We start from the raw sequence: 27304 nt of genomic DNA, 5'->3' as shown, positions 1-27304 counted from the left end.
TTTAAATGGAGTTTAAGTTCAATGTACAATGATTAGGCCTCAAACTGGAGAAATAAATAAAATCTGTTAGATAGAACGGTTACTTAGAAAACATTCATTTAAAAGCCTAATGTGATAAAAAAAAAAAAAAACCTCTACTGAGGCCATTATTGAGGTAAAAACATGTGAATCTTGGTTCTCAGTTTGTATTTATTTAATGTAACCAAATAAAATACCAGCCAGTGGTTTTTCACCTGCAGAACAGCCGAAGTGATGACACACCTCACTGTCGACTTCCAGCATTTCACACGTGCAACATACGAGTTTAAATAAGTCTGCGCCTACAAACTGGACCCAACAGCCAGACCTGTGAAACCTACACCGTCATTCTGTGCTCCAACGTGTCAGGTCCAACCAAATCCAGCCGGATGTTCCAAAAACACACCGGTGGAATCAGAAGATGGAGATGCCTCATTAAAAACATCACTAGACAGGAAATATCGTCAGCATGACATGATCTCTGCAAACAAAAACATTTTTGCTACTTTTTACATGAAGTTGTTAGAAATGAAAGATTTTTTCAGCAACTCTGCACCACCTTCAGTCTTCGAGCCTTTCTCTGTGCAGTTCTAACAGTAGAAGTGGTCTCCGCTGTGGATCACAGGAACAGACCTCCTGAGATAAAAGCTGAGCTGTGGAACGAGCTCCCTGGTGACCAGACATGCGATCATCTCCTGCCTCTGGTTAACTCTCCTTCTGCCTTCCTGCAGCAGAACTTCAGGGAGAAGCAGTGAGCTGTCAGTGGCAGCCACAGGCTCTCACCACCATGTTGCGGTACTTCTTCAGGATGACGTTGGAGCTGTCGTCAAAGTAAAGGACAGAGATGCCGTGGAGCTGTGTGGGGGCGCAGCAGGGCTTGGGCACCGTCTCTGGGTTGATAAAATGTACCTGTGTTTAGAAGAAGGAGGAATAAATCAGCAGAATGTGGAGGATGAAGTGAAAGTGTCTGATCTGGGACTGTTTGGGGCTTACCAGAGTTTGCACGATGGCGTGATTGGTGGCGTTCATGTAGGAGTTGAGAGGGAAGGCGCATTCTCCCTCACAGTAATACGCTTCATAGCCCTCTGGTGCTATAATCCAGTCCTGATCAGAGGAAAACCACAAACAAAGCATCAGTTCGCTGTCGCCTTTCAACAAAAACAAAGAAAACTACAACCATGTTTCTGAAGAGTACCTGCCATCCCAAATCTCTGAAACTGACATACAGTTCCTGCTTCTTACATCCCTCTTTAGAGAATCCGACGCTGTCTGAAACTGAGAGTTTGCAAAGTAAATAAAGTTATTCTGACATCATTTTAACTGCGGTGGTCGGACTTCCAGGTTCAGCCACCTGTTGCAGCCTCCACTGCCTTCAGAGCGTCTTGAACAGTCCTCTGTGGCTTCCAGCGGCTTGGCTGACGGCCCCTGTGCGGATGGGCTGAGCGGACGCTGCGCAATCGCACCTCCTTTGCTTTGAAGAAGACAACGAGGAAGGGCTGCTTGTCCTGAGGACCACTGCCCGTCACCAGCCCAGCCGACCTGGGGTTCCTGGTCCGACCTGCAGAGGGCGACAAAGCTGATGAAATACAGATTCTTCTTTTTAATGCATCAGAAATCCTGAATCGACTGCTGGGATAGGCTCCAGCTTCCCCATGACCCTTCATCGGACTAAGCGGTGTGGATGATGGATGGATGAGTGAATGAATGATTGACACAGATTTCCTCAGTGAACCTTCAGAGTGGTGGAACCCAACATGCACATCAGTATGAAAAGATGGTGAAATAAATTAATCCTAATAGATTTTAATTAAAAAAACATACAAAAAAGGAATATTTAGCAAAAATTTTTTTTAACAATTTAATATTCAAAAGAAAATATTGTATAGTTTATTATGCAGTTGTGTAAATAAAGTGGATTTAAAAATTTACTTTGTTTCAGTTCTTTTCAAGCTCAACTTCACTTTATTCATAAAGTGTTTTAAAACAACCAGAGTCGAAACAAAGTGCTGTTCACAATCAGCCAAAATAAAAACAATAAAACAGTTCAAATGCAAATAAACAACACAATAAAACAACAGGTCATACAAGGAAAACAGAATTAAAACAATAAAACAAACTGAATAAATTGTAAGTAAAACTGAAGCACACTGACCGGAAACGGTCTTACGTTGGGTTAAAGGCCAACCCCAAAGAGGGGAAGCTCATTCCACAGTTTAGAACCGGCAGCTGAAAAAGCTCTGTCCCCTCTGAGCTTCCGTTTGGACCTCAGTACGTCCAGGAGCTGCAGGTCGTCCTGAGGCACCGGGCAGGAGAGTGGGGGTGGAGGAGCTCAGAGAGGTGAGGAGGCGCCAGAACGTTTAAAGATGTAAAAACAAATAAAAGAATCTGAAAATGAATCCTGTAGGTCCCTGGCAGCCAGTGGAGGGAGGCCAGAATAGGTGTCATGTGCTCCCTGTGACATACTCCAGTTAGAAGGCATCAAACATTTCCAGGTAAGTTGAGATGTAACGCTTTAAATTTATGTTTATTTCAATATAGATTTTTATATGTTTGAAATTAATCAATAAATTAAATCAGATCCTCTCAGTCGAACCACTAATAGAATTCCAGTAACATTTGTCTCTGGTCAAAATCCAGATTTCTACAAAAACACTGAGCAGCTCAGGGTATTCCCGCATTATTTACATGCTTTATGCATCTTATTTTCAGATTACAACATAATTACGGTTGTCTGACAGCATACGGTGGCTTATAAGGTAATAAAGACTAAACAGCTGGAGTTAAATTTAATGGAGACATTCATGATAAATTTACCTTTATGTCCAGGTGATAAACTGACAGCAAAGTCCTGAAGAATCAAGCTAAACTAGTTTTTATCTCCATTACAGCTGGAAGATATTCAAATCCAGTTTTATTCATAAAGCACTTTTCATGCAACAGGTTGCACAGAGTGCTTTCCACCATGAAAACATTTCAAATCAAACTTTATATTTTAAAAGTTAAAAACAAATCTATTACAGAACCATTTAGAAAACACACACACAAACACACCTGTTCTAAACAAACTAAACAGACCATCTGTACAACAACGTGTCTATAGAATAAGCAGATAAACGTCTCTCTGTCGAAGAACCAGATCAGAAAGCGACATCGTAGGGATCCGTCCCATTTGCAATCACTGAGGTCATCACCATGGAAACTGTCCAGGTCAGAGCAGACAGGAGCCCGGACCACAACCATAAGGCTGCAGCGCAGGGTCCCCCAGCCATCCAGCGAAGGACAATCACCATAGCAACAAACCCGAAGTGATGTAAGGTCAGATAAATAAAAGGTCCAAGACCATTAAGACATTTATGCACAATTAAAGAACCTTAAAACCCTAAATGATCATGCAGCATCTTTATTTAAGTTATTAATATTATATTTGTGTTTTTCATTTAATGTAGTGTTGATAATCTTGTTATAAGTATGTTATGAGTATAAGTATGTCGTTATAAGTATGAGCTGTCTGATCAGTATTGGGTGTTGGAATACTTGTTACTAACCATGACTGTCTTTCAGAACCAGATGAAGGCCCAGGTTGTGTTCAGGACCGGCCAGCCAGAGGTTACCTGTAGTGGACAGGTCAAACACAAGCCAGCCCTCTTGTGAAGCCCAAACATCCCGCTGGTCCAGCAGCAGCAACTCCACTTCACTGAGGAAAGGATGAAATGTAAATAAGCTGAAAAGACGTCAGGGCTAAAAGCAGCCAGAGTCAAAACAGTTTTCCTGAGAGGTAAACTTCCTTCGCTCCGCATGCAGATGCAGCCTCCACGTTTCCCGCACGAGATGTCCACCATGACGGCGAACCAAAAGCTTGTTTTCACAGAGAAACTCAGAAGACGGAACACCATAAACAGAAGCGTGCTATGCTTTGAAAAATATCTGACAGATTATATGAAACAGGAGAAATGTCCAGACATTGTTGTGGATCATTGCTGAGCCGGACTTAAAGACGTGTTTAAAAGCCGTTTTATAGCAGAGTAACGCTGTTGGTTTGTCGGAAGCCTGAACGTCACGTCTGGGTTTAGAAAACCATGAACATGAACAGACTTAGAAGTAAAATTTGCTTCTTGGCCAACAATGTTGTGTTTGAGTGAAAAATATTGTTCAAGAAAGAAGCTAAATGGATGAGGAAGGGACTGACTGCCTTTTGTGTGGCTACTAAAGACAATAGGATGAGGACTTTTCAGGACCTGAAAATCACATTTGACTTAAAAAATCAGGACCTGTTTAGATACCTTCAGTGAAGAGATTATTACAATAAAGAAATTAGAGAGACCGTCTCTGAGGATGTTTATCCAATCACTGAAATAATTAGTGGAGCTTACAACCAAAAGAACACTAAAACGATTTCGAGACTCTACAATAGTTTAATAAGTAATCTCAGGACCACATCACTTTATGTAAAAGCTAGGTGGGAGTGAGAACTGAATGTTACAATAACAGAGGAGGAATGGTACGAAGCTTGTGCATTACTACAGACATCTACTAATTCAGTGACCTGGAGAGAATTTAACTGGAAATGTATCATTAGATTCTTTATTACACCACATGTGAAGAGTAAACAACTCCAAATCCAACAAGCTTGTTGGAGAGATTGTGGTAGTGTGGAAGCTCACCACACTCATATCTTCTGGACTTGTCCTAAAATCCAATCATACTGGATCTCTGTCAACACGGACATACAAAAGGTTCTTGGATATAATATCCCAAGGGAATGTACTGTGATGTATTTGGGGAATATTAGCAAAGTAGTACGGGGTGAGGACCAGTACTTAACTAAGATCCTTCTATCTGCAGCACGGAAGGCTACAACAAAACTCTGGCTCAATCCTAAAGCCCCAGATCAGTACCAGTGGACTAGCATTATAAACAACTTGTCTCAGATGGAGAAACTAACCTTCATTATTTGTGGTGATTCCTGTTCCCTGGTGGGCGTGGTCAGCTGGGACCTGGAGGCACAGCTGATCCACATTTCAGCAATCAACGCACCACCTATTTAAGACCAGCTCTGCCTGCTATCCAGCGCCAGATTGTTGATTGCCCTGCGGTAAAACAGCTCTCGGCCTCAGCTTACGGTGTTTGTGCTTGACCTTGATTCGTAACCTGTCCTGTCTTCCTCCTGCCAGTGAAAGCCTGCCTGCCTGCCTGCTCGTTCGTTTGCTCCCCTGCCTGCCTGCCTCCTGATGCTCGCCGGTCTGCCAGTCTCTGAAGGTTCCGCTGGAAGAATTCACAGGAATCTGTGGGAAATCAATAAATCTCTCTCTATACTCAGAAAGTGTCCGCTCTTTGGATCCTACTAGCCCCTCACCTACAACATTATTAGGTTAAAAGAATCCGAATACAGTGAAAAGTGGAAAAAGTGGATTTCTTTTGTAAATTTGGATACTTAATTATCAAACTTGTCTGGAGCAGGTTATGTATAGAAGGTAAATAGCCTCCTGTGGACTTTGTGATACATTTGCATATCATGGTATCCTGTCTTCTGTTTTTTATACATGAGTGGCCTAACTTTAAAATACATTTGTGAATTTATCTTCATGTACTGTATATATATATCAGTCATTTAGTTTATTTATTTTTTTCTGAATATTGGATATGATCTCCTCCGACTCCACACCTTCTTTTCACTGTTGTTCTGTGTTTGTCCTACACATGACAAAAACTTCAATAAAAATTAAAGTAACAAAAAAAAAAAAAAAAGAAGCTAAATTCTGATTAACGTGTCAACATGTTCTTTACATGTTCATGCACGTATGAACCGCCACGTTAAAACATTTATTTTGAACTGTTTTCATATGATCTACATGAAAATATGGATCCTATGAGAGGAACATGAGAATCTCACCTGTAGAGCATAAACATGTGGATCACATGAAATTATTCCACAACCACGCGTTTGTTCATGTGTATCTGTATGTGAAAAACATGTCGTAAAGTGTCATCCTAAAAGACAATTAGAGACGTCCCGCTTTGTGTGGACGGACCCGTCTGCCTGGAGCTGCATGACAATGCTGCATCGTCAACCCCCCAACTGGCTGCACATGCTCCTTTTTCATTCAAAGCCATGTTTTCTCTAGATGAATCCTGTTCAGTTGAAACCAAATAGCATAATAAAAGGAGTTTCACTGGCCTGCATGGTGCTGCATGGTGCTGCGTGGTGCTGCATGGTGCTGCATGGCCCTGCATGGTGCTGCATGGTGCTGTGTGGCCCTGCATGGCGCTGCATGGCCCTGCATGGCCCTGCATGGTGCTGTGTGGCCCTGCATGGTGCTGCATGGTGCTGCATGGCCCTGCATGGTGCTGCATGGTGCTGTGTGGCCCTGCATGGCGCTGCATGGCCCTGCATGGCCCTGCATGGTGCTGTGTGGCCCTGCATGGTGCTGCATGGTGCTGCATGGCCCTGCATGGCGCTGCGTGGTGCTGCATGGCGCTGCGTGGTGCTGCATGGTGCTGCGTGGCCCTGCATGGCCCTGCATGGCGCTGCATGGTGCTGTGTGGCCCTGCATGGCGCTGCATGGTGCTGCGTGGCCCTGCATGGCGCTGCATGGCCCTGCATGGTGCTGCGTGGCCCTGCATGGCGCTGCATGGCCCTGCATGGCGCTGCATGGTGCTGCGTGGCCCTGCATGGCGCTGCATGGTGCTGTGTGGCCCTGCATGGCGCTGCATGGCCCTGCATGGTGCTGCATGGCGCTGCATGGTGCTGTGTGGCCCTGCATGGCGCTGCATGGCCCTGCATGGCGCTGCGTGGTGCTGCATGGTGCTGCGTGGCCCTGCATGGCCCTGCATGGCGCTGCATGGTGCTGCGTGGCCCTGCATGGTGCTGTGTGGCCCTGCATGGCGCTGCATGGTGCTGCGTGGCCCTGCATGGCCCTGCATGGTGCTGCATGGCGCTGCATGGTGCTGTGTGGCCCTGCATGGCCCTGCATGGTGCTGCATGGCGCTGCATGGTGCTGCGTGGCCCTGCATGGCCCTGCATGGTGCTGCATGGCGCTGCATGGTGCTGTGTGGCCCTGCATGGTGCTGTGTGGCCCTGCATGGTGCTGCGTGGCCCTGCATGGTGCTGCATGGCCCTGCATGGCGCTGCATGGTGCTGCATGGCGCTGCATGGTGCTGCATGGCCCTGCATGGTGCTGCGTGGTGCTGCATGGCCCTGCATGGCGCTGCATGGTGCTGCATGGCGCTGCATGGTGCTGTGTGGCCCTGCATGGCGCTGCATGGTGCTGCGTGGCGCTGCATGGCCCTGCATGGTGCTGCATGGCGCTGCATGGCCCTGCATGGCGCTGCATGGTGCTGCATGGCCCTGCATGGCGCTGCGTGGTGCTGCGTGGCCCTGCATGGTGCTGCATGGCCCTGCATGGTGCTGCATGGCCCTGCATGGCGCTGCATGGTGCTGCATGGTGCTGCGTGGCCCTGCATGGCGCTGCATGGTGCTGTGTGGCCCTGCATGGCGCTGCATGGTGCTGTGTGGCCCTGCATGGCGCTGCATGGTGCTGCATGGCCCTGCGTGGTGCTGCATGGCCCTGCGTGGTGCTGTGTGGCGCTGCGTGGCCCTGCATGGTGCTGCATGGCCCTGCGTGGTGCTGCATGGCCCTGCGTGGTGCTGCATGGCCCTGCATGGTGCTGTGTGGCGCTGCGTGGCCCTGCATGGTGCTGTGTGGCGCTGCGTGGCCCTGCATGGCGCTGCATGGTGCTGTGTGGCCCTGCATGGCGCTGCGTGGCGCTGCATGGTGCTGCGTGGTTCTGCGTGGCCCTGCATGGCGCTGCGTGGCCCTGCATGGTGCTGTGTGGCCCTGCATGGTGCTGCGTGGCCCTGCATGGCGCTGCGTGGCCCTGCATGGCGCTGCGTGGCCCTGCATGGCGCTGCGTGGCCCTGCATGGTGCTGTGTGGCCCTGCATGGCGCTGCGTGGCCCTGCATGGCGCTGCGTGGCGCTGCGTGGCCCTGCATGGCGCTGCGTGGCCCTGCATGGCGCTGCGTGGCCCTGCATGGTGCTGCATGGCCCTGCATGGCGCTGCATGGTGCTGCGTGGTTCTGCGTGGCCCTGCATGGCGCTGCGTGGTGCTGTGTGGCCCTGCATGGCGCTGCGTGGCACTGTGTGGCCCTGCATGGCGCTGCGTGGCCCTGCATGGCGCTGCGTGGCCCTGCATGGCGCTGCGTGGTGCTGCATGGCGCTGCATGGCGCTGTGTGGCCCTGCATGGCGCTGCATGGTGCTGTGTGGCCCTGCATGGCGCTGCGTGGCCCTGCATGGTGCTGCGTGGCCCTGCATGGTGCTGCATAGCCCTGCATTGATTCTTTTAACAGTTAAGGTAGAATTTGGTGATAAGTATGGAAACCCACTAGATTTCCATCATGATTGTCTGCATTTACTGGCAGGAAGAATTAAACTGATATGATGGAGATGAAACAAGAGTTGGCACAAGATGTGAGAAGAAATAATTTTTTTTCAAAATGTAAGAAAAAAGGTATTACACACACACTTTTTCATATGTTTTTAAGCAGTGATACTGTTTCAACCAGCTCGGCTGCAGGCTACTGCTTCCGTTGCTGCAGGTTTTTACACCAGATCTTTCAGGCTCTTTATGCAGGAGGTCGAGGACAAGCCGGCTTTGGGTTGAAGCTCTCAGACTGGTAACTGCACTAATTAGACCATGATTTACTCTGAATGTGTCTCATTTGCTGTTGTCTTCTGAGATTTCTAGAGCAGTTTCATTCCGACACACTCATACGTCACAAGAAACTGACATGTGAAACCGACATCCGGGAGCAGAAATGGGCCTTTAGGTTCATTTATGACACGTTCACATCAGCCGTTCTGATCCGAGTCCGTTTGCTCGGAAAGTCGCTTCGTTTGGAGGAATGGGAACGCACCAAACTAATCCTGATCCGGACCAAAGAAGTGGACTCTGTCCGCCTACAAACGTAGGTCTCGGCCCGTTCCAAGCGGACCAAATCCAGGAAGCGGACTACAAACCAAGTCCCTTCCTGCATGTGGCGTAGCGTTGCATTGTGGGTAAATCCATAGCGATGGCGTTAAGGCTCCTCTGCCTCGTCTGGTGTTCATACTGCGTCCATTGTTGCAGTGGATTTCTGCAGGATACTTGCATAAGACACAATAAAAACCCAAAACAGCCATAGTTTGGTCTCCATGTTTAACTGGCAGGTGGAGGAAACAGAGTTTTCTTCTTTACGCCGGTCTGGTCCTCTCTTCTGCTAAATACTAGTGCAGCGCCACCTCTGGTGGGAATGGGGAGATATTATTCTAATGGTTTGGCTGTTTCACCAAAGTGCAGCGTGAACACGGTCTCGGTCCGCATGGATACACCCCCCTGCAGATGAGTCGGGTCCCCAACCGGACCGAGTCTCCGACCGGACAAGTCCCCGACGAGTCTAGCGGAGTATCCTGGTGGGAATGTGGCCTAAGAGACCTGTCCAGACCATGTAAAGAAGTTGCTAGAAAGTGTGTTGGGAGGACTCTGGATGTATGCAGTTATGGAGATGGTCAAAGTTTAGAAAAGTTTTGTCTCATATTCTGTATTTCTATTCATGTCTGCAAACATTTAATTAAAGCAACGTTTTACTGGAATTATATTTCAACATATTTCTGTGCATACTTTAGTTTCCACACGTCTTGGATCATTCACTTCTGATCAAAGGAAAGTTTATTAAAGGCTGATTTATCAACAGATCATTTCCGTTCTGGTCGGTTTCTTTGTACGATCTTCCAAACGTCCCGCCACCCAGGAGGTTAATCCTGCCGGAGTCAAGTGGCTGAGCTTTCATTCATAAGAGGGGGAAGTGTGGAGCTGTTAAGCTGCTCACATGTTCTGAGACAAGAAAATGGTGAAAAAGCAAAACAGAAGCTGGTAAGCAAAACAAGCTTGAGTGTCAGACAGAAACATGGAGGAATAACAACCTGAGCAACGTCATGAGGATCCCGTGTGTCTCCAGAGGTCTGGGCTGCTTTAGCTGCTCTGGAAACAACCTCTGCGTTTCTGTAATGGACACTAATGTCTGCACAAACAGAACAGCACCAGCTGGACTCCATCACACGACTCGTGTCAAGATGATAACCACACACACACATTCAGGAAAATACACAACAACAATCTGCAAAGCTCCGTTCACAAAGCGATGATGTCTGAGGTCATCACAGCAGCCAATCAGAGCTCTGCACTGAGAGAAACATCCAACCAGCATCCAACCAGCATCAAACCAGCGCTGCTGTATTAATGTGGCTCCTTTTCACTGTCGTTACGGCAACAAGCTCCATAAAATTCAGATTTCTTCTGGGATAACGTTGTCGATGCAAAGACAGAAGAAGCAGCAAAGAGAGAATATCCGTCTGTCTTGGCGGAGGACTGAAAACGTTAAGGTCCAGGTGAGACATCAGCAGAGACGCCTAAAGGGACCAAAACAGCAACTCGTCACCAAAGACTAAAGTCTGGTTTCTCGTTGGACCTTCATCTGAGTCCAGCATGGTCCTGAGTCTTCCTCTCCAGAAGCTTCTGCAACCTCAGCAGATTTATTTCCATTCATCTTTCTCCAACATGGACTGATGATGGAGAGTCCGACGACCACAAGGACCCTCCAGACCACCACAAAGACCCTCCAGACCACCACAAAGACCCTCCAGACCGCCACAAGGACCCTCCAGACTGCCACAAGGACCCTCCAGACCGCCACAAGGACCCTCCAGACCGCCACAAAGACCCTCCAGACCGCCACAAGGACCCTCCAGACCACCACAAAGACCCTCCAGACCGCCACAAGGACCCTCCAGACCGCCACAAGGACCCTCCAGACCGCCACAAGGACCCTCCAGACGACCACAAGGACCCTCCAGACGACCACAAAGATCCTCCAGACCGCCACAAAGACCCTCCAGACCGCCACAAAGACCCTCCAGACCGCCACAAGGACCCTCCAGACCGCCACAAGGACCCTCCAGACCGCCACAAAGACCCTCCAGACCGCCACAAGGACCCTCCAGACCGCCACAAGGACCCTCCAGACGACCACAAGGACCCTCCAGACGACCACAAAGATCCTCCAGACCGCCACAAAGACCCTCCAGACCGCCACAAAGACCCTCCAGACCGCCACAAGGACCCTCCAGACCACCACATCGACCCTCCAGACCGCCACAAGGACCCTCCAGACCACCACAAAGACCCTCCAGACCGCCACAAGGACCCTCCAGACCGCCACAAGGACCCTCCAGACCGCCACAAAGACCCTCCAGACCGCCACAAGGACCCTCCAGACCGCCACAAGGACCCTCCAGACCACCACAAAGATCCTCCAGACCGCCACAAAGACCCTCCAGACCGCCACAAAGACCCTCCAGACCGCCACAAGGACCCTCCAGACCGCCACAAAGATCCTCCAGACCGCCACAAGGACCCTCCAGACCGCCACAAAGACCCTCCAGACCACCACAAAGATCCTCCAGACCACCACAAAGACCCTCCAGACCGCCACAAGGACCCTCCAGACCGCCACAAAGATCCTCCAGACCGCCACAAGGACCCTCCAGACTGCCACAAGGACCCTCCAGACCACCACAAAGATCCTCCAGACCGCCACAAGGACCCTCCAGACCGCCACAAAGATCCTCCAGACCGCCAGAAGGACCCTCCAGACCGCCACAAGGACCCTTCAGACCACCACAAAGACCCTCCAGACCACCACAAAGATCCTCCAGACCACCACAAAGACCCTCCAGACCGCCACAAGGACCCTCCAGACCACCACAAAGACCCTCCAGACCGTCACAAGGACCCTCCAGACAACCACAAAGATCCTCCAGACCGCCACAAAGACCCTCCAGACCGCCACAAAGACCCTCCAGACCACCACAAAGACCCTCCAGACCGCCACAAGGACCCTCCAGACCACCACAAAGACCCTCCAGACCGTCACAAGGACCCTCCAGACAACCACAAAGACCCTCCAGACCGCCACAAAGACCCTCCAGACCGCCACAAAGACCCTCCAGACCACCACAAAGACCCTCTAGACCGCCACAAAGACCCTCCAGACCACCACAAAGACCTTCCAGACCGCCACAAAGACCCTCTAGACTGCCACAAAGACCCTCCAGACCACCACAAGGACCCTTCAGACCGCCACAAAGATCCTCCAGACCACCACAAAGACCTTCCAGACCACCACAAAGACCTTCCAGACCACCACAAAGACCCTCTAGACTGCCACAAAGATCCTCCAGACCGCCACAAAGACCCTCTAGACTGCCACAAAGACCCTCCAGACCACCACAAAGACCTTCCAGACCACCACAAAGACCTTCCAGACCGCCACAAAGACCCTCCAGACCACCACAAAGATCCTCCAGACCGCCACAAAGACCTTCCAGACCGCCACAAAGACCCTCTAGACCGCCACAAGGACCCTTCAGACCACCACAAAGACCTTCCAGACCGCCACAAAGACCCTCTAGACTGCCACAAAGATCCTCCAGACCACCACAAAGATCCTCCAGACCGCCACAAAGACCCTCTAGACGGCCACAAAGACCCTCCAGACCACCACAAGGACCCTTCAGACCACCACAAAGATCCTCCAGACCGCCACAAAGACCCTCTAGACGGCCACAAAGACCCTCCAGACCACCACAAGGACCCTTCAGACCACCACAAAGATCCTCCAGACCGCCACAAAGACCCTCTAGACCACCACAAAGACCTTCCAGACCACCACAAAGACCCTCTAGACTGCCACAAAGATCCTCCAGACCGCCACAAAGACCCTCTAGACTGCCACAAAGACCCTCCAGACCACCACAAAGACCTTCCAGACCGCCACAAAGACCCTCCAGACCGCCACAAAGATCCTCCAGACCACCACAAAGACCTTCCAGACCACCACAAAGACCCTCCAGACCACCACAAAGACCTTCCAGACCGCCACAAAGACCCTCTAGACTGCCACAAAGACCCTCCAGACCACCACAAAGACCTTCCAGACCGCCACAAAGACCCTCCAGACCACCACAAAGATCCTCCAGACCGCCACAAAGACCTTCCAGACCACCACAAAGACCTTCCAGACCGCCACAAAGACCCTCTAGACCGCCACAAAGACCCTCTAGACCACCACAAAGACCTTCCAGACCACCACAAAGATCCTCAAAACCGCCACAAAGATCCTCCAGACCACCACAAAGGCCCTCCAGACCGCCACAAAGACCCTCCAGACCACCACAAAGACCTTCCAGACCGCCACAAAGACCCTCTAGACTTCCACAAAGACCTTCCAGACCGCCACAAAGACCCTCCAGACCACCACAAAGATCCTCCAGACCGCCACAAAGACCTTCCAGACCACCACAAAGACCCTCCAGACCGCCACAAAGACCCTCCAGACCGCCACAAAGACCCTCCAGACCACCACAAAGATCCTCCAGACCGCCACAAAGACCTTCCAGACCACCACAAAGACCTTCCAGACCACCACAAAGACCTTCCAGACCACCACAAAGATCCTCCAGACCGCCACAAAGACCTTCCAGACCACCACAAAGACCTTCCAGACCACCACAAAGACCTTCCAGACCGCCACAAAGACCCTCTAGACTGCCACAAAGACCCTCCAGACCACCACAAAGACCCTCCAGACCACCACAAAGATCCTCAAAACCGCCACAAAGATCCTCCAGACCACCACAAAGGCCCTCCAGACCGCCACAAAGACCTTCCAGACCGCCACAAAGGCCCTCTAGACCATACGTAAACCCAGCCCTGGACCCAGAACCTGAACCCAGACCTGGTGAGCAGAAACCAGATTTACCTGAAAGGGGGCTCCTTCAGGACTCGGTAGACGCTAACCCTGAAGGTCTCGAGGCGCTCCTGGATCAGGTCTTTATAAATCCTGAACTCTGCAGCGGTGATGTCCTCTCCGTCTGGAATGCGCGAAACGTCGAAGCGAAACTCTCGTGCGTGCGGCTGGAACAGAAAACCGCGGTCCTGCTCCTCTGAAGACAGACAGACAGACAGACATGGTTCTTAGTAACACGTTGCTGCTGGAAACGTTTACTGGTTTCTGCTCAGCGGCAGAAACTGGGAAGGAAACTGGTTTGTATGATCCGATGGGAAACCAGTCAGTCGTTGCAGAAGCACTTTGCAGGAAACAGGAAAATCTTTGTGAAGATTTAAGTCCAGTTTGCTACACATGCCAACGTGTGGGGGGGGGGGGGGTATTGAAGGTGTGCAGAACCAGGCAGACACCTTCCTCACCATGACACCGTTTCAGAGCCCAGACTTCTCCTGGTGCAGAACTTACTCACCATGACTCACCGTCTTCTAAAAACCCTTCCAGCTCCATGAAAACACAACATGCCGCCTGCATTCTAAACCCTGCGAGTCATTTGTTTAATTAAACGCTGGGGGGGTGGGGGGGGGGGTAATTGCCCGTCAGGACTCGGCTTGTTTACGTTTGGGACCATTAGCTGCAGAGATCAGACCTCAGATATGCAAACGTCCCTCTGGGAGACGTTTCTGCGCTGCAGATGAGTCCCTGCAGGGCCGCAAAGCTCGCATCAACCTGTGGCAACGTTATGGTCAGCGTGGGGGGGGATTATCCACGTAAGGCATAGGACCAGAAGCCCATGAACACTCAGGGTCCATGTGGGGAAAACACCAGCAGTTTGGACATGAAACAAAATGTACATAAAAGCCAGATAGTTTCACCACAGTGTCTGGTGTACTGGTACTGGTACCACTGGCTGAGAGACGTTAGAAATGCCGTTTCACAATTTTCACAATGTTACGGTGGGGAAGGGGGGCCCCTGGAACACTCTGGGGCCTGCGCACTTTTAATCCGGCACAACACTAAAACATGAAGTCTACACTAACCTGTTTATTGGTCTGATGTCAGGCTGAATCTTTTACTCATTTATAAGATGATAAATCACAGACACCCCCACCCCCCCCCCCTCCAAAAATACCAGCATGTTTAGGAGGTTTGACAACAGATTTCACCTTCAGAAGAACCATGAAAAGAGAAACTTCTCTGTGTGGATGCAGGAATGAAGTGAAGGTTAATGAGATTTTCCAGCAGAGTGAAAGAAATCCTTCACACACACACACACAAACACACACACACCCCAGATGAGCTTAGGAGGACAAGCAGTTTATTCCTGCTGCCTCCCCAACACAAGAATCCTTCTGTTCCTCTTCTTCTAACAGCAAGATGTGTTGATTTCAGTACAGAAACTAAACAAACCAAAAATTCCCACGTTTCATGAACACACCAGACAGCAGCAGTAAAACCAGGTGCAGGAGAACCGAGAACAAAGTCAGGTCTACCTGAGACCTGTCCAGATACTGGCATGATGTTTATTACATGAGGATGAATTCATATTTCCTGGAACATCTGTAGTTTCAGGTCCAGTCAGGCAGCAGCTGTCCTCCCAGTGGGAACTGCTGGAATACCACAGTCCAGTTCGGTCCTCCCAGTGGGAACTGCTGGAATACCACAGTCCAGTTCGGTCCTCCCAGTGGGAACTGCTGGAATACCACAGTCCAGTTCAGTCCTCCCAGTGGGAACTGCTGGAATACCACAGTCCAGTTCGGTCCTCCCAGTGGGAACTGCTGGAATACCACAGTCCAGTTCAGTCCTCCCAGTGGGAACTGCTGGAATACCACAGTCCAGTTCGGTCCTCCCAGTCCAGTTCGGTCCTCCCAGTGGGAACTGCTGGAATACCACAGTCCAGTTCGGTCCTCCCAGTGGGAACTGCTGGAATACCACAGTCCAGTTCGGTCCTCCCAGTGGGAGCTGCTGGAATACCACAGTCCAGTTCGGTCCTCCCAGTGGGAACTGCTGGAATACCACAGTCCAGTTCGGTCCTCCCAGTGGGAACTGCTGGAATACCACAGTCCAGTTCGGTCCTCCCAGTGGGAACTGCTGGAATACCACAGTCCAGTTCGGTCCTCCCAGTGGGAACTGCTGGAATACCACAGTCCAGTTCGGTCCTCCCAGTGGGAGCTGCTGGAATACCACAGTCCAGTTCGGTCCTCCCAGTGGGAACTGCTGGAATACCACAGTCCAGTTCGGTCCTCCCAGTGGGAGCTGCTGGAATACCACAGTCCAGTTCGGTCCTCCCCAGTGGGAACTGCTGGAATACCACAGTCCAGTTCGGTCCTCCCCAGTGGGAACTGCTGGAATACCACAGTCCAGTTCGGTCCTCCCCAGTGGGAACTGCTGGAATACCACAGTCCAGTTCGGTCCTCCCCAGTGGGAACTGCTGGAATACCACAGTCCAGTTCGGTCCTGAGATGGTTGCAGAAGACCGCCAGAAAGGGTCCAGCACCGCAGGTCAAACTTTTCATTCCTCTTCTGGTTCTGGTAAAGTCTGAGACTAACTGGAGATAACTGGAGACTGGAGGAGATGAGTCCAGATTGACCAGTAAGACCAGGTTGGCCCTCAGGCAGCAGTTTTAGGGATGTGACAACGTGCTGCTGCTGTTTCTCCACACTTTCATAAAACAAACATTTTCCTGAAACAAACTCGGCCATGTCTGCTGGTCCTCCTCCAAACAAGGTGCAAGAATGCACCTGGAGGAGCAATAACGCGGATTTTATGCCCTGTTACGGCGTCTGTCCCCCCGGGGGGGCTGGAAATACCTGTCCAGTGCGGAAAGCCTCCATCTCAGGGAGCTTTGGGGGAATTCAGGCCAGTCTGATCCAACCGTGTTAACATCCCAGGCTTTGCTCGGAATGCATGAAGCCAGTTTGCACTGCAGAGACCAGTAAACTGTCCCAGCAGCACTGGTTTTACCAGACTGGACCTGGACTGAACCTGGACCTGGACCTGGACCTGGACCTGGACCTGGGTCTGGACTGGACCTGGACCTGGACCTGGGTCTGGACTGGACCTGGACTGGATCTGGACTGGACCTGGACTGGGTCTGGACTTGACCTGGACTGGACCTGGACTGGGTCTGGACTTGACCTGGACTGGAACTGGACTGGACCTGGACTGGATCTGGACTGGATCTGGACTGGGTCTGGATGGACTTGGACTGGACCTGGACTGGATCTGGACTGGACCTAAACTGGACCTGGACTGGACCTAGACTGGATCTGGACTGGACCTAAACTGGACATGGACTGGATCTGGACTGGACCTGGACTGGACCTGGACTGGGTCTGGACTTGACCTGGACTGGACCTGGACTGGGTCTGGACAGGATCTGGACTGGATCTGGACTGGATATGGACTTGACCTGGACTGGACCTGGACTGGACCTGGACTGGGTCTGGACTGGACATGAACTGGATCTGGACTGGATCTGGACTTGACCTGGACTGGGTCTGGACTGGACCTGGACAGGATCTGGACTGGATCTGGACTGGACCTGGACTGGGTCTGGACTGGACTTGGACTGGACCTGGAATGGATCTGGACTGGACCTGGACTGGATCTGGACTGGACTTGGACTGGACCTGGACTGGACCTGGACTGGATCTGGACTGGACCTGGACTGGATCTGGACAGGACCTGGACTGGATCTGGACTGGATCTGGACTTGACCTGAACTGGAGCTAGACTGGACCTGGACTGGATCTGGACTGGGTCTGGACTGGACCTGGACTGGATCTGGACTGGATCTGGACAGGACCTGGACTGGGTCTGGACTGGATCTGGACTGGATCTGGACTTAACCTGGACTGGACCTGGACTGGATCTGGACTTAACCTGGACTGGGTCTGGACTGGATCTGGACTTGACCTGGACTGGAACTGGACTGGACCTGGACAGGGTCTGGACTGGACCTGGACTGGGTCTGTACTGGGTCTGGACTGGATCTGGACTGGGTCTGGACTGGATCTGGACTGGACCTGGACTGGGTCTGGACTGGAACTGGACAGGGTCTGGACTGGACATGAACTGGATCTGGACTGGATCTGGACTTGACCTGGACTGGGTCTGGACTGGACCTGGACTGGATCTGGACTTAACCTGGACTGGGTCTGGACTGGATCTGGACTGGATCTGGACAAGACCTGGACTGGGTCTGGACTGGATCTGGATCTGGATCTGGACTTAACCTGGACTGGACCTGGACTGGATCTGGACTTAACCTGGACTGGGTCTGGACTGGATCTGGACTGGATCTGGACAGGACCTGGACTGGGCCTGGACTGGACCTGGACTGGATCTGGACTGGATCTGGACTTAACCTGGACTGGACCTGGACTGTGTTTGGACTGGACCTCAACTGGGTCTGGACTGGGTCTGGACTGGATCTGGACTGGACCTGGACTGGATCTGGACTGGACCTGGACTGGATCTCAACTGGGTCTGGACTGGATCTGGACTTAACCTGGACTGGACCTGGACTGGACCTGAACTAGACATGGACTGGATCTGGACTGGATCTCAACTGGGTCTGGACTGGATCTGGACTTAACCTGGACTGGACCTGGACTGGAACTGGACAGGGTCTGGACTGGACATGAACTGGATCTGGACTGGACCTGGACCTGGACTGGGTCTGGACTGGATCTGGACTGGATCTGGACTTAACCTGGACTGGACCTGGACTGGATCTGGACTTAACCTGGACTGGGTCTGGACTGGATCTGGACTGGATCTGGACAGGACCTGGACTGGGCCTGGACTGGACCTGGACTGGATCTGGACTGGATCTGGACTTAACCTGGACTGGACCTGGACTGGGTCTGGACTTGACCTGGACTTGACCTGGACTGGAACTGGACTGGACCTGGACTGGATCTGGACTGGACCTAAACTGGACCTGGACTGGGTCTGGACTGGATCTGGACTGCACCTGGACTGGATCTGGACTGGACCTGGACTGGGTCTGGACTTGACCTGGACTGGACCTGGACTGGGTCTGGACTTGACCTGGACTGGAACTGGACTGGACCTGGACTGGATCTGGACTGGGTCTGGATGGACTTGGACTGGACCTGGACTGGATCTGGACTGGACCTAAACTGGACCTGGACTGGATCTGGACTGGACCTAAACTGGACATGGACTGGATCTGCACTGGACCTGGACTGGACCTGGACTGGACCTGGACTGGGTCTGGACTTGACCTGGACTGGAACTGGACTGGACCTGGACTGGATCTGGACTGGATCTGGACTGGGTCTGGATGGACTTGGACTGGACCTGGACTGGATCTGGACTGGACCTAAACTGGACCTAAACTGGACCTGGACTGGATCTGGACTGGACCTAAACTGGACATGGACTGGATCTGGACTGGACCTGGACTGGACCTGGACTGGGTCTAGACTGGGTCTGGACTTGACCTGGACTGGACCTGGACTGGGTCTGGACAGGATCTGGACTGGATATGGACTGGCTATGGACTTGACCTGGACTGGACCTGGACTGGACCTGGAAAGGGTCTGGACTGGACATGAACTGGATCTGGACTGGATCTGGACTTGACCTGGACTGGGTCTGGACTGGACCTGGACAGGATCTGGACTGGATCTGGACTGGACCTGGACTGGGTCTGGACTGGACTTGGACTGGACCTGGAATGGATCTGGACTGGACCTGGACTGGACCTGGACTGGATCTTGACTGGACTTGGACTGGACCTGGACTGGACCTAGACTGGATCTGGACTGGACCTGGACTGGATCTGGACAGGACCTGGACTGGATCTGGACTGGATCTGGACTTGACCTGAACTGGAGCTAGACTGGACCTGGACTGGATCTGGACTGGGTCTGGACTGGACCTGGACTGGATCTGGACTGGATCTGGACAGGACCTGGACTGGGTCTGGACTGGATCTGGACTGGATCTGGACTGGATCTGGACTTAACCTGGACTGGACCTGGACTGGATCTGGACTTAACCTGGACTGGGTCTGGACTGGGTCTGGATGGACTTGGACTGGACCTGGACTGGATCTGGACTGGACCTAAACTGGACCTGGACTGGACCTGGACTGGATCTGGACTGGACCTAAACTGGACATGGACTGGATCTGGACTGGACCTGGACTGGACCTGGACTGGGTCTGGACTTGACCTGGACTGGACCTGGACTGGGTCTGGACAGGATCTGGACTGGATATGGACTTGACCTGGACTGGACCTGGACTGGACCTGGAAAGGGTCTGGACTGGACATGAACTGGATCTGGACTGGATCTGGACTTGACCTGGACTGGGTCTGGACTGGGTCTGGACAGGATCTGGACTGGATATGGACTGGCTATGGACTTGACCTGGACTGGACCTGGACTGGACCTGGAAAGGGTCTGGACTGGACATGAACTGGATCTGGACTGGATCTGGACTTGACCTGGACTGGGTCTGGACTGGACCTGGACAGGATCTGGACTGGATCTGGACTGGACCTGGACTGGGTCTGGACTGGACTTGGACTGGACCTGGAATGGATCTGGACTGGACCTGGACTGGACCTGGACTGGATCTGGACTGGACTTGGACTGGACCTGGACTGGACCTGGACTGGATCTGGACTGGACCTGGACTGGATCTGGACAGGACCTGGACTGGATCTGGACTGGATCTGGACTTGACCTGAACTGGAGCTAGACTGGACCTGGACTGGATCTGGACGGGGTCTGGACTGGACCTGGACTGGATCTGGACTGGATCTGGACAGGACCTGGACTGGGTCTGGACTGGATCTGGACTGGATCTGGACTGGATCTGGACTTAACCTGGACTGGACCTGGACTGGATCTGGACTTAACCTGGACTGGGTCTGGACTGGATCTGGACTTGACCTGGACTGGAACTGGACAGGGTCTGGACTGGACCTGGACTGGGTCTGTACTGGGTCTGGACTGGATCTGGACTGGATCTGGACTGGGTCTGGACTGGATCTGGACTGGACCTGGACTGGGTCTGGACTGGAACTGGACAGGGTCTGGACTGGACATGAACTGGATCTGGACTGGATCTGGACTTGACCTGGACTGGGTCTGGACTGGACCTGGACTGGATCTGGACTTAACCTGGACTGGGTCTGGACTGGATCTGGACTGGATCTGGACAGGACCTGGACTGGGTCTGGACTGGATCTGGACTGGATCTGGACTTAACCTGGACTGGACCTGTACTGGATCTGGACTTAACCTGGACTGGGTCTGGACTGGATCTGGACTGGATCTGGACAGGACCTGGACTGGGCCTGGACTGGACCTGGACTGGATCTGGACTGGATCTGGACTGGATCTGGACTTAACCTGGACTGGACCTGGACTGTGTCTGGACTGGACCTCAACTGGGTCTGGACTGGATCTGGACTGGAAATGGACTGGATCTGGACTGGACCTGGACTGGATCTGGACTGGACCTGGACTGGATCTCAACTGGGTCTGGACTGGATCTGGACTTAACCTGGACTGGACCTGGACTGGGTCTCAACTGGGTCTGGACTGGATCTGGACTGGATCTGGACTTCACCTGGACTGGGTCTGGACTGGACCTGGACTGGATCTGGACTTAACCTGGACTGGGTCTGGACTGGATCTGGACTGGATCTGGACAGGACCTGGACAGGACCTGGACTGGATCTGGACTGGATCTGGACTGGATCTGGACTTAACCTGGACTGGACCTGGACTGGATCTGGACTTAACCTGGACTGGGTCTGGACTGGATCTGGACTGGATCTGGACAGGACCTGGACTGGGTCTGGACTGGGTCTGGACTGGATCTGGACTGGATCTGGACTTAACCTGGACTGGACCTGGACTGTGTCTGGACTGGACCTCAACTGGGTCTGGACTGGACCTGGACTGGATCTGGACTGGACCTGGACTGGATCTGGACTGGACCTGGACTGGATCTCAACTGGGTCTGGACTGGATCTGGACTTAACCTGGACTGGACCTGAACTAGACATGGACTGGACCTGGACTGGGTCTGGACTGGATCTGGACTGGACCTGGACTGGATCTGGACTGGACCTGGACTGGATCTGGACTGGGTCTGGACTGGACCTGGACTGGGTCTGGACTGGGTCTGGACTGGATCTGGACTGGATCTGGACTGGACATGAACTGGATCTGGACTGGACCTGGACCTGGACTGGGTCTGGACTGGATCTGGACTGGATCTGGACTGGATCTGGACTTCACCTGGACTGGGTCTGGACTGGGTCTGGACTGGACCTGGACTGGATCTGGACTTAACCTGGACTGGACCTGGACTGGATCTGGACTGGAACTTGACTGGACCTGGACTGGATCTGGACTGGATCTGGACTGGACCTGGACTGGACCTGGACTGGATCTGGACTGGACCTGGACTGGACCTGGACTGGACCTGGACTGGATCTGGACTGGACCTGGACTGGATCTGGACTGGACCTGGACTGGACTTGGACTGGATCTGGACTGGACCTGGACTGAACCTGGACTGGATCTGGACTGGATCTGGACTTAACCTGGACTGGACCTGGACTGGACCTGGACCAGACATGGACTGGATCTGGACTGGACCTGGACTAGACATGGACTGGGTCTGGACTGGACCTGGACTGGAACTGGACAGGGTCTGGACTGGACATGAACTGGATCTGGACTGGACCTGGACCTGGACTGGACTGGATCTGGACTTGACCTGGACTGGACCTGGACTGTGTCTGGACTGGACCTCAACTGGGTCTGGACTGGATCTGGACTGGACCTGGACTGGATCTGGACTGGATCTGGACTGGACCTGGACTGGATCTGGACTGGGTCTGGACTGGACCTGGACTGGATCTGGATCTGGATCTGGACTGGGTCTGGACTGGATCTGGACTGGACCTGGACTGGATCTGGACTGGGTCTGGACTGGATCTGGACTGGACCTGGACTGGATCTGGACTGGACCTGGACTGGATCTGGACTGGGTTTGGACTGGGTCTGGACTGGATCTGGACTGGACCTTGACTGGACCTGGACTGGATCTGGACTGGACCTGGACTGAACCTGGACTGGATCTGGACTGGATCTGGACTTAACCTGGACTGGACCTGGACTGGACCTGGACCAGACATGGACTGGATCTGGACTGGACCTGGACTAGACATGGACTGGGTCTGGACTGGACCTGGACTGGAACTGGACAGGGTCTGGACTGGACATGAACTGGATCTGGACTGGACCTGGACCTGGACTGGATCTGGACTTGACCTGGACTGGACCTGGACTGTGTCTGGACTGGACCTCAACTGGGTCTGGACTGGATCTGGACTGGACCTGGACTGGATCTGGACTGGATCTGGACTGGACCTGGACTGGATCTGGACTGGGTCTGGACTAGACCTGGTCTGGATCTGGATCTGGATCTGGACTGGGTCTGGACTGGATCTGGACTGGACCTGGACTGGATCTGGACTGGATCTGGACTGGACCTGGACTGGATCTGGACTGGACCTGGACTGGATCTGGACTGGGTCTGGACTGGGTCTGGACTGGATCTGGACTGGACCTGGACTGGATCTGGACTGGCTCTGGACTGGATCTGGACTGGACCTGGACTGGACCTGGACTGGGTCTGGACTGGAGCTGGACTGGACCTGGACTGGATCTGGACTGGGTCTGGACTGGATCTGGACTGGATCTGGGTCTGGACAGGACTGGACCTGGACTGGATCTGGGTCTGGAGTGGATCTGGACTGGATCTGGACTTGACCTGGACTGGGTCTGGACTGGACTTGGACTGGATCTGGACTTAACCTGGACTGGGTCTGGACTGGATCTGGACTGGATCTGGACAGGACCTGGACTGGATCTGGACTGGGTCTGGACTGGACCTGGACTGGATCTGGACTTAACCTGGACTGGATCTGGACTGGATCTGGACTTGACCTGGACTGGACCTGGACTGTGTCTGGACTGGACCTCAACTGGGTCTGGACTGGGTCTGGACTGGACCTGGACTGGATCTGGATCTGGATCTGGATCTGGACTGGGTATGGACTGGATCTGGACTGGACCTGGACTGGATCTGGACTGGGTCTGGACTGGATCTGGACTGGACCTGGACTGGATCTGGACTGGACCTGGACTGGATCTGGACTGGGTCTGGACTGGGTCTGGACTGGACCTGGATCTGGACTGGACCTGGACTGGGTCTGGACTGGATCTGGACTGGATCTGGACTGGATCTGGACTGGACCTGGACTGATTCTGGACTGGACCTGGCCTGGGTCTGGACTGGACCTGGACTGGATCTGGACTGGACCTGGACTGGATCTGGACTGGATCTGGACTGGACCTGGACTGGGTCTGGACTGGATCTGGACTGGATCTGGACTGGATCTGGATCTGGACCTGGACTGGATCTGGACTGGATCTGGACTGGACCTGGACTGGGTCTGGACTGGATCTGGACTGGACCTGGACTGGACCTGGACTGGACCTGGACTGGGTCTGGACTGGACCTGGACTGGATCTGGACTGGACCTGGACTGGATCTGGACTGGATCTGGACTGGATCTGGACTGGACCTGGCCTGGATCTGGACTGGATCTGGACTGGACCTGGCCTGGATCTGGACTGGATCTGGACTGGATCTGGATCTGGACCTGGACTGGATCTGGACTGGATCTGGACTGGACCTGGACTGGATCTGGACTGGACCTGGACTGGACCTGGACTGGACCTGGACTGGGTCTGGACTGGGTCTGGACTGGATCTGGACTGGACCTGGACTGGATCTGGACTGGACCTGGACTGGGTCTGGACTGGATCTGGACTGGATCTGGACTGGGTCTGGACTGGATCTGGACTGGATCTGGACTGGACCTGGCCTGGATCTGGACTGGATCTGGACTGGACCTGGACTGGATCTGGACTGGATCTGGACTGGACCTGGACTGGGTCTGGACTGGATCTGGACTGGACCTGGACTGGACCTGGACTGGATCTGGACTGGACCTGGACTGGATCTGGACTGGACCTGGACTGGATCTGGACTGGATCTGGACTGGATCTGGACTGGACCTGGACTGGATCTGGACTGGGTCTGGACTGGATCTGGACTGGATCTGGACTGGACCTGGACTGGGTCTGGACTGGATCTGGACTTGATCTGGACTGGACCTGGACTGGATCTGGACTGGGTCTGGACTGGGTCTGGACTGGACCTGGATCTGGACTGGACCTGGACTGGGTCTGGACTGGATCTGGACTGGATCTGGACTGGATCTGGACTGATTCTGGACTGGACCTGGACTGGACCTGGCCTGGATCTGGACTGGACCTGGACTGGATCTGGACTGGATCTGGACTGGACCTGGACTGGACCTGGACTGGATCTGGACTGGACCTGGACTGGATCTGGACTGGATCTGGACTGGACCTGGACTGGACCTGGACTGGATCTGGACTGGATCTGGACTGGACCTGGCCTGGATCTGGACTGGACCTGGACTGGGTCTGGACTGGATCTGGACTGGATCTGGACTGGACCTGGACTTGACCTGGACTGGATCTGGACTGGACCTGGACTGGATCTGGACTGGACCTGGACTGGACCTGGACTGGATCTGGACTGGACCTGGACTGGATCTGGACTGGATCTGGACTGGACCTGGACTGGACCTGGACTGGACCTGGACTGGATCTGGACTGGATCTGGACTGGACTTGGACTGGACCTGGACTGGATCTGGACTGGACCTGGACTGGATCTGGACTGGATCTGGACTGGACCTGGACTGGACCTGGACTGGATCTGGACTGGATCTGGACTGGACCTGGACTGGATCTGGACTGGATCTGGACTGGACCTGGACTGGGTCTGGACTGGATCTGGACTGGATCTGGACTGGACCTGGACTTGACCTGGACTGGATCTGGACTGGACCTGGACTGGATCTGGACTGGACCTGGACTGGACCTGGACTGGATCTGGACTGGACCTGGACTGGATCTGGACTGGATCTGGACTGGACCTGGACTGGACCTGGACTGGACCTGGACTGGATCTGGACTGGACCTGGACTGGACCTGGACTGGATCTGGACTGGACCTGGACTGGACCTGGACTGGGTCTGGACTGGATCTGGACTGGACCTGGACTGGATCTGGACTGGATCTGGACTGGACCTGGACTGGATCTGGACTGGACCTGGACTGGGTCTGGACTGGATCTGGACTGGATCTGGACTGGACCTGGACTGGACCTGGACTGGATCTGGACTGGACCTGGACTGGATCTGGACTGGACCTGGACTGGACCTGGACTGGATCTGGACTGGATCTGGACTGGACCTGGACTGGATCTGGACTGGATCTGGACTGGACCTGGACTGGATCTGGACTGGACCTGGACTGGGTCTGGACTGGATCTGGACTGGACCTGGACTGGGTCTGGACTGGATCTGGACTGGATCTGGACTGGATCTGGACTGGACCTGGACTGGACCTGGACTGGACCTGGACTGGATCTGGACTGGACCTGGACTGGGTCTGGACTGGATCTGGACTGGACCTGGACTGGACCTGGACTGGGTTTAGACTGGAAGACATGATGAAGAGAAACTCACGCAGGTTGATGAAGCTCATCACGGTGTCTGCGTCATCCAGGAAGCGGCTGTCCTGCGGGGTCACCGTGCGTGAGGCCTGCGGGGTCACCGTGCGTGAGGCCTGCGTGGCCACAAGCTCCTCCGGGTACGGTGACCTGCGCGTGTCCGTGGAGATGTGATTGTAGAGGTCCAGCATGAACACGGGCGCGGCGTTGTGCTTGGTGTGCGCGTGCGGCCGCGGGCGGTGCGGCAGCCCCAGGATGGAGAGGATCTCTCTCTGCACCTCTCTGCGCTCGTGACCCCGGAGCCGCTTCTGGATGAAGCTCGAGCGCGCGTCGCTCTCCGTGGAAAAGTTGGAGAAGGCGACGCGCGTGGGCAGCGCGTCGTGACTCCAGGACACGAGGAACGCGATCACTCCCGCGGCGCGTGCTAACATTCTGACATGGAACAGGAGACTGGCGGTGCTGCTGCTGCGCGAGGAGACCTGTGCGCGCGGAGAAAGTAAAACACGCCCCCCCCTCCATCATATGCTGTTGCGCGCGGCGGCGTAACGCAGCTCCACCTGGAGCTGGCGACATGGGGAAAGGGTTTTAGTGGGGTCCTTTGTCTGGGGAGGGGGGCAGAAAGCAGGATGAAAGGGTTTGGACGGCGTGCGGGATGAGGACGCGCGCGCTCTCTGGATGTTTAAATGGATGTGAGTGCGCGCGGACTTTTTAAAATCCAGTTCAGGC

The 27304-nt window shown here is 53.5% G+C and overlaps 1 protein-coding gene across 1 annotated transcript; it reads right to left on the bottom strand.

The window, feature by feature from the left end:
- Nucleotides 1-777: 777 nt before the first annotated feature.
- On the bottom strand, nucleotides 778-27009 carry LOC306757205 (bone morphogenetic protein 7-like; the record flags this gene model as incomplete). Its single annotated transcript, XM_079242169.1, has 7 exons — nucleotides 778-927; nucleotides 1012-1122; nucleotides 1214-1287; nucleotides 1370-1576; nucleotides 3564-3712; nucleotides 13873-14056; nucleotides 26595-27009. The coding sequence occupies 7 exons, from the start codon at nucleotides 27007-27009 to the stop codon at nucleotides 778-780; spliced, it is 1290 nt and encodes a 429-aa protein (XP_079098295.1).
- Nucleotides 27010-27304: the final 295 nt, after the last annotated feature.

This window comes from Telmatherina bonti (genome assembly GCF_933228915.1).
Source record: "Telmatherina bonti genome assembly, chromosome: 6".
Taxonomy (NCBI): Eukaryota; Metazoa; Chordata; class Actinopteri; order Atheriniformes; family Telmatherinidae; genus Telmatherina; species Telmatherina bonti.
Note: the sequence above shows the minus strand (reverse complement) of the source record. Positions and strands in the feature narration are given on the sequence as shown.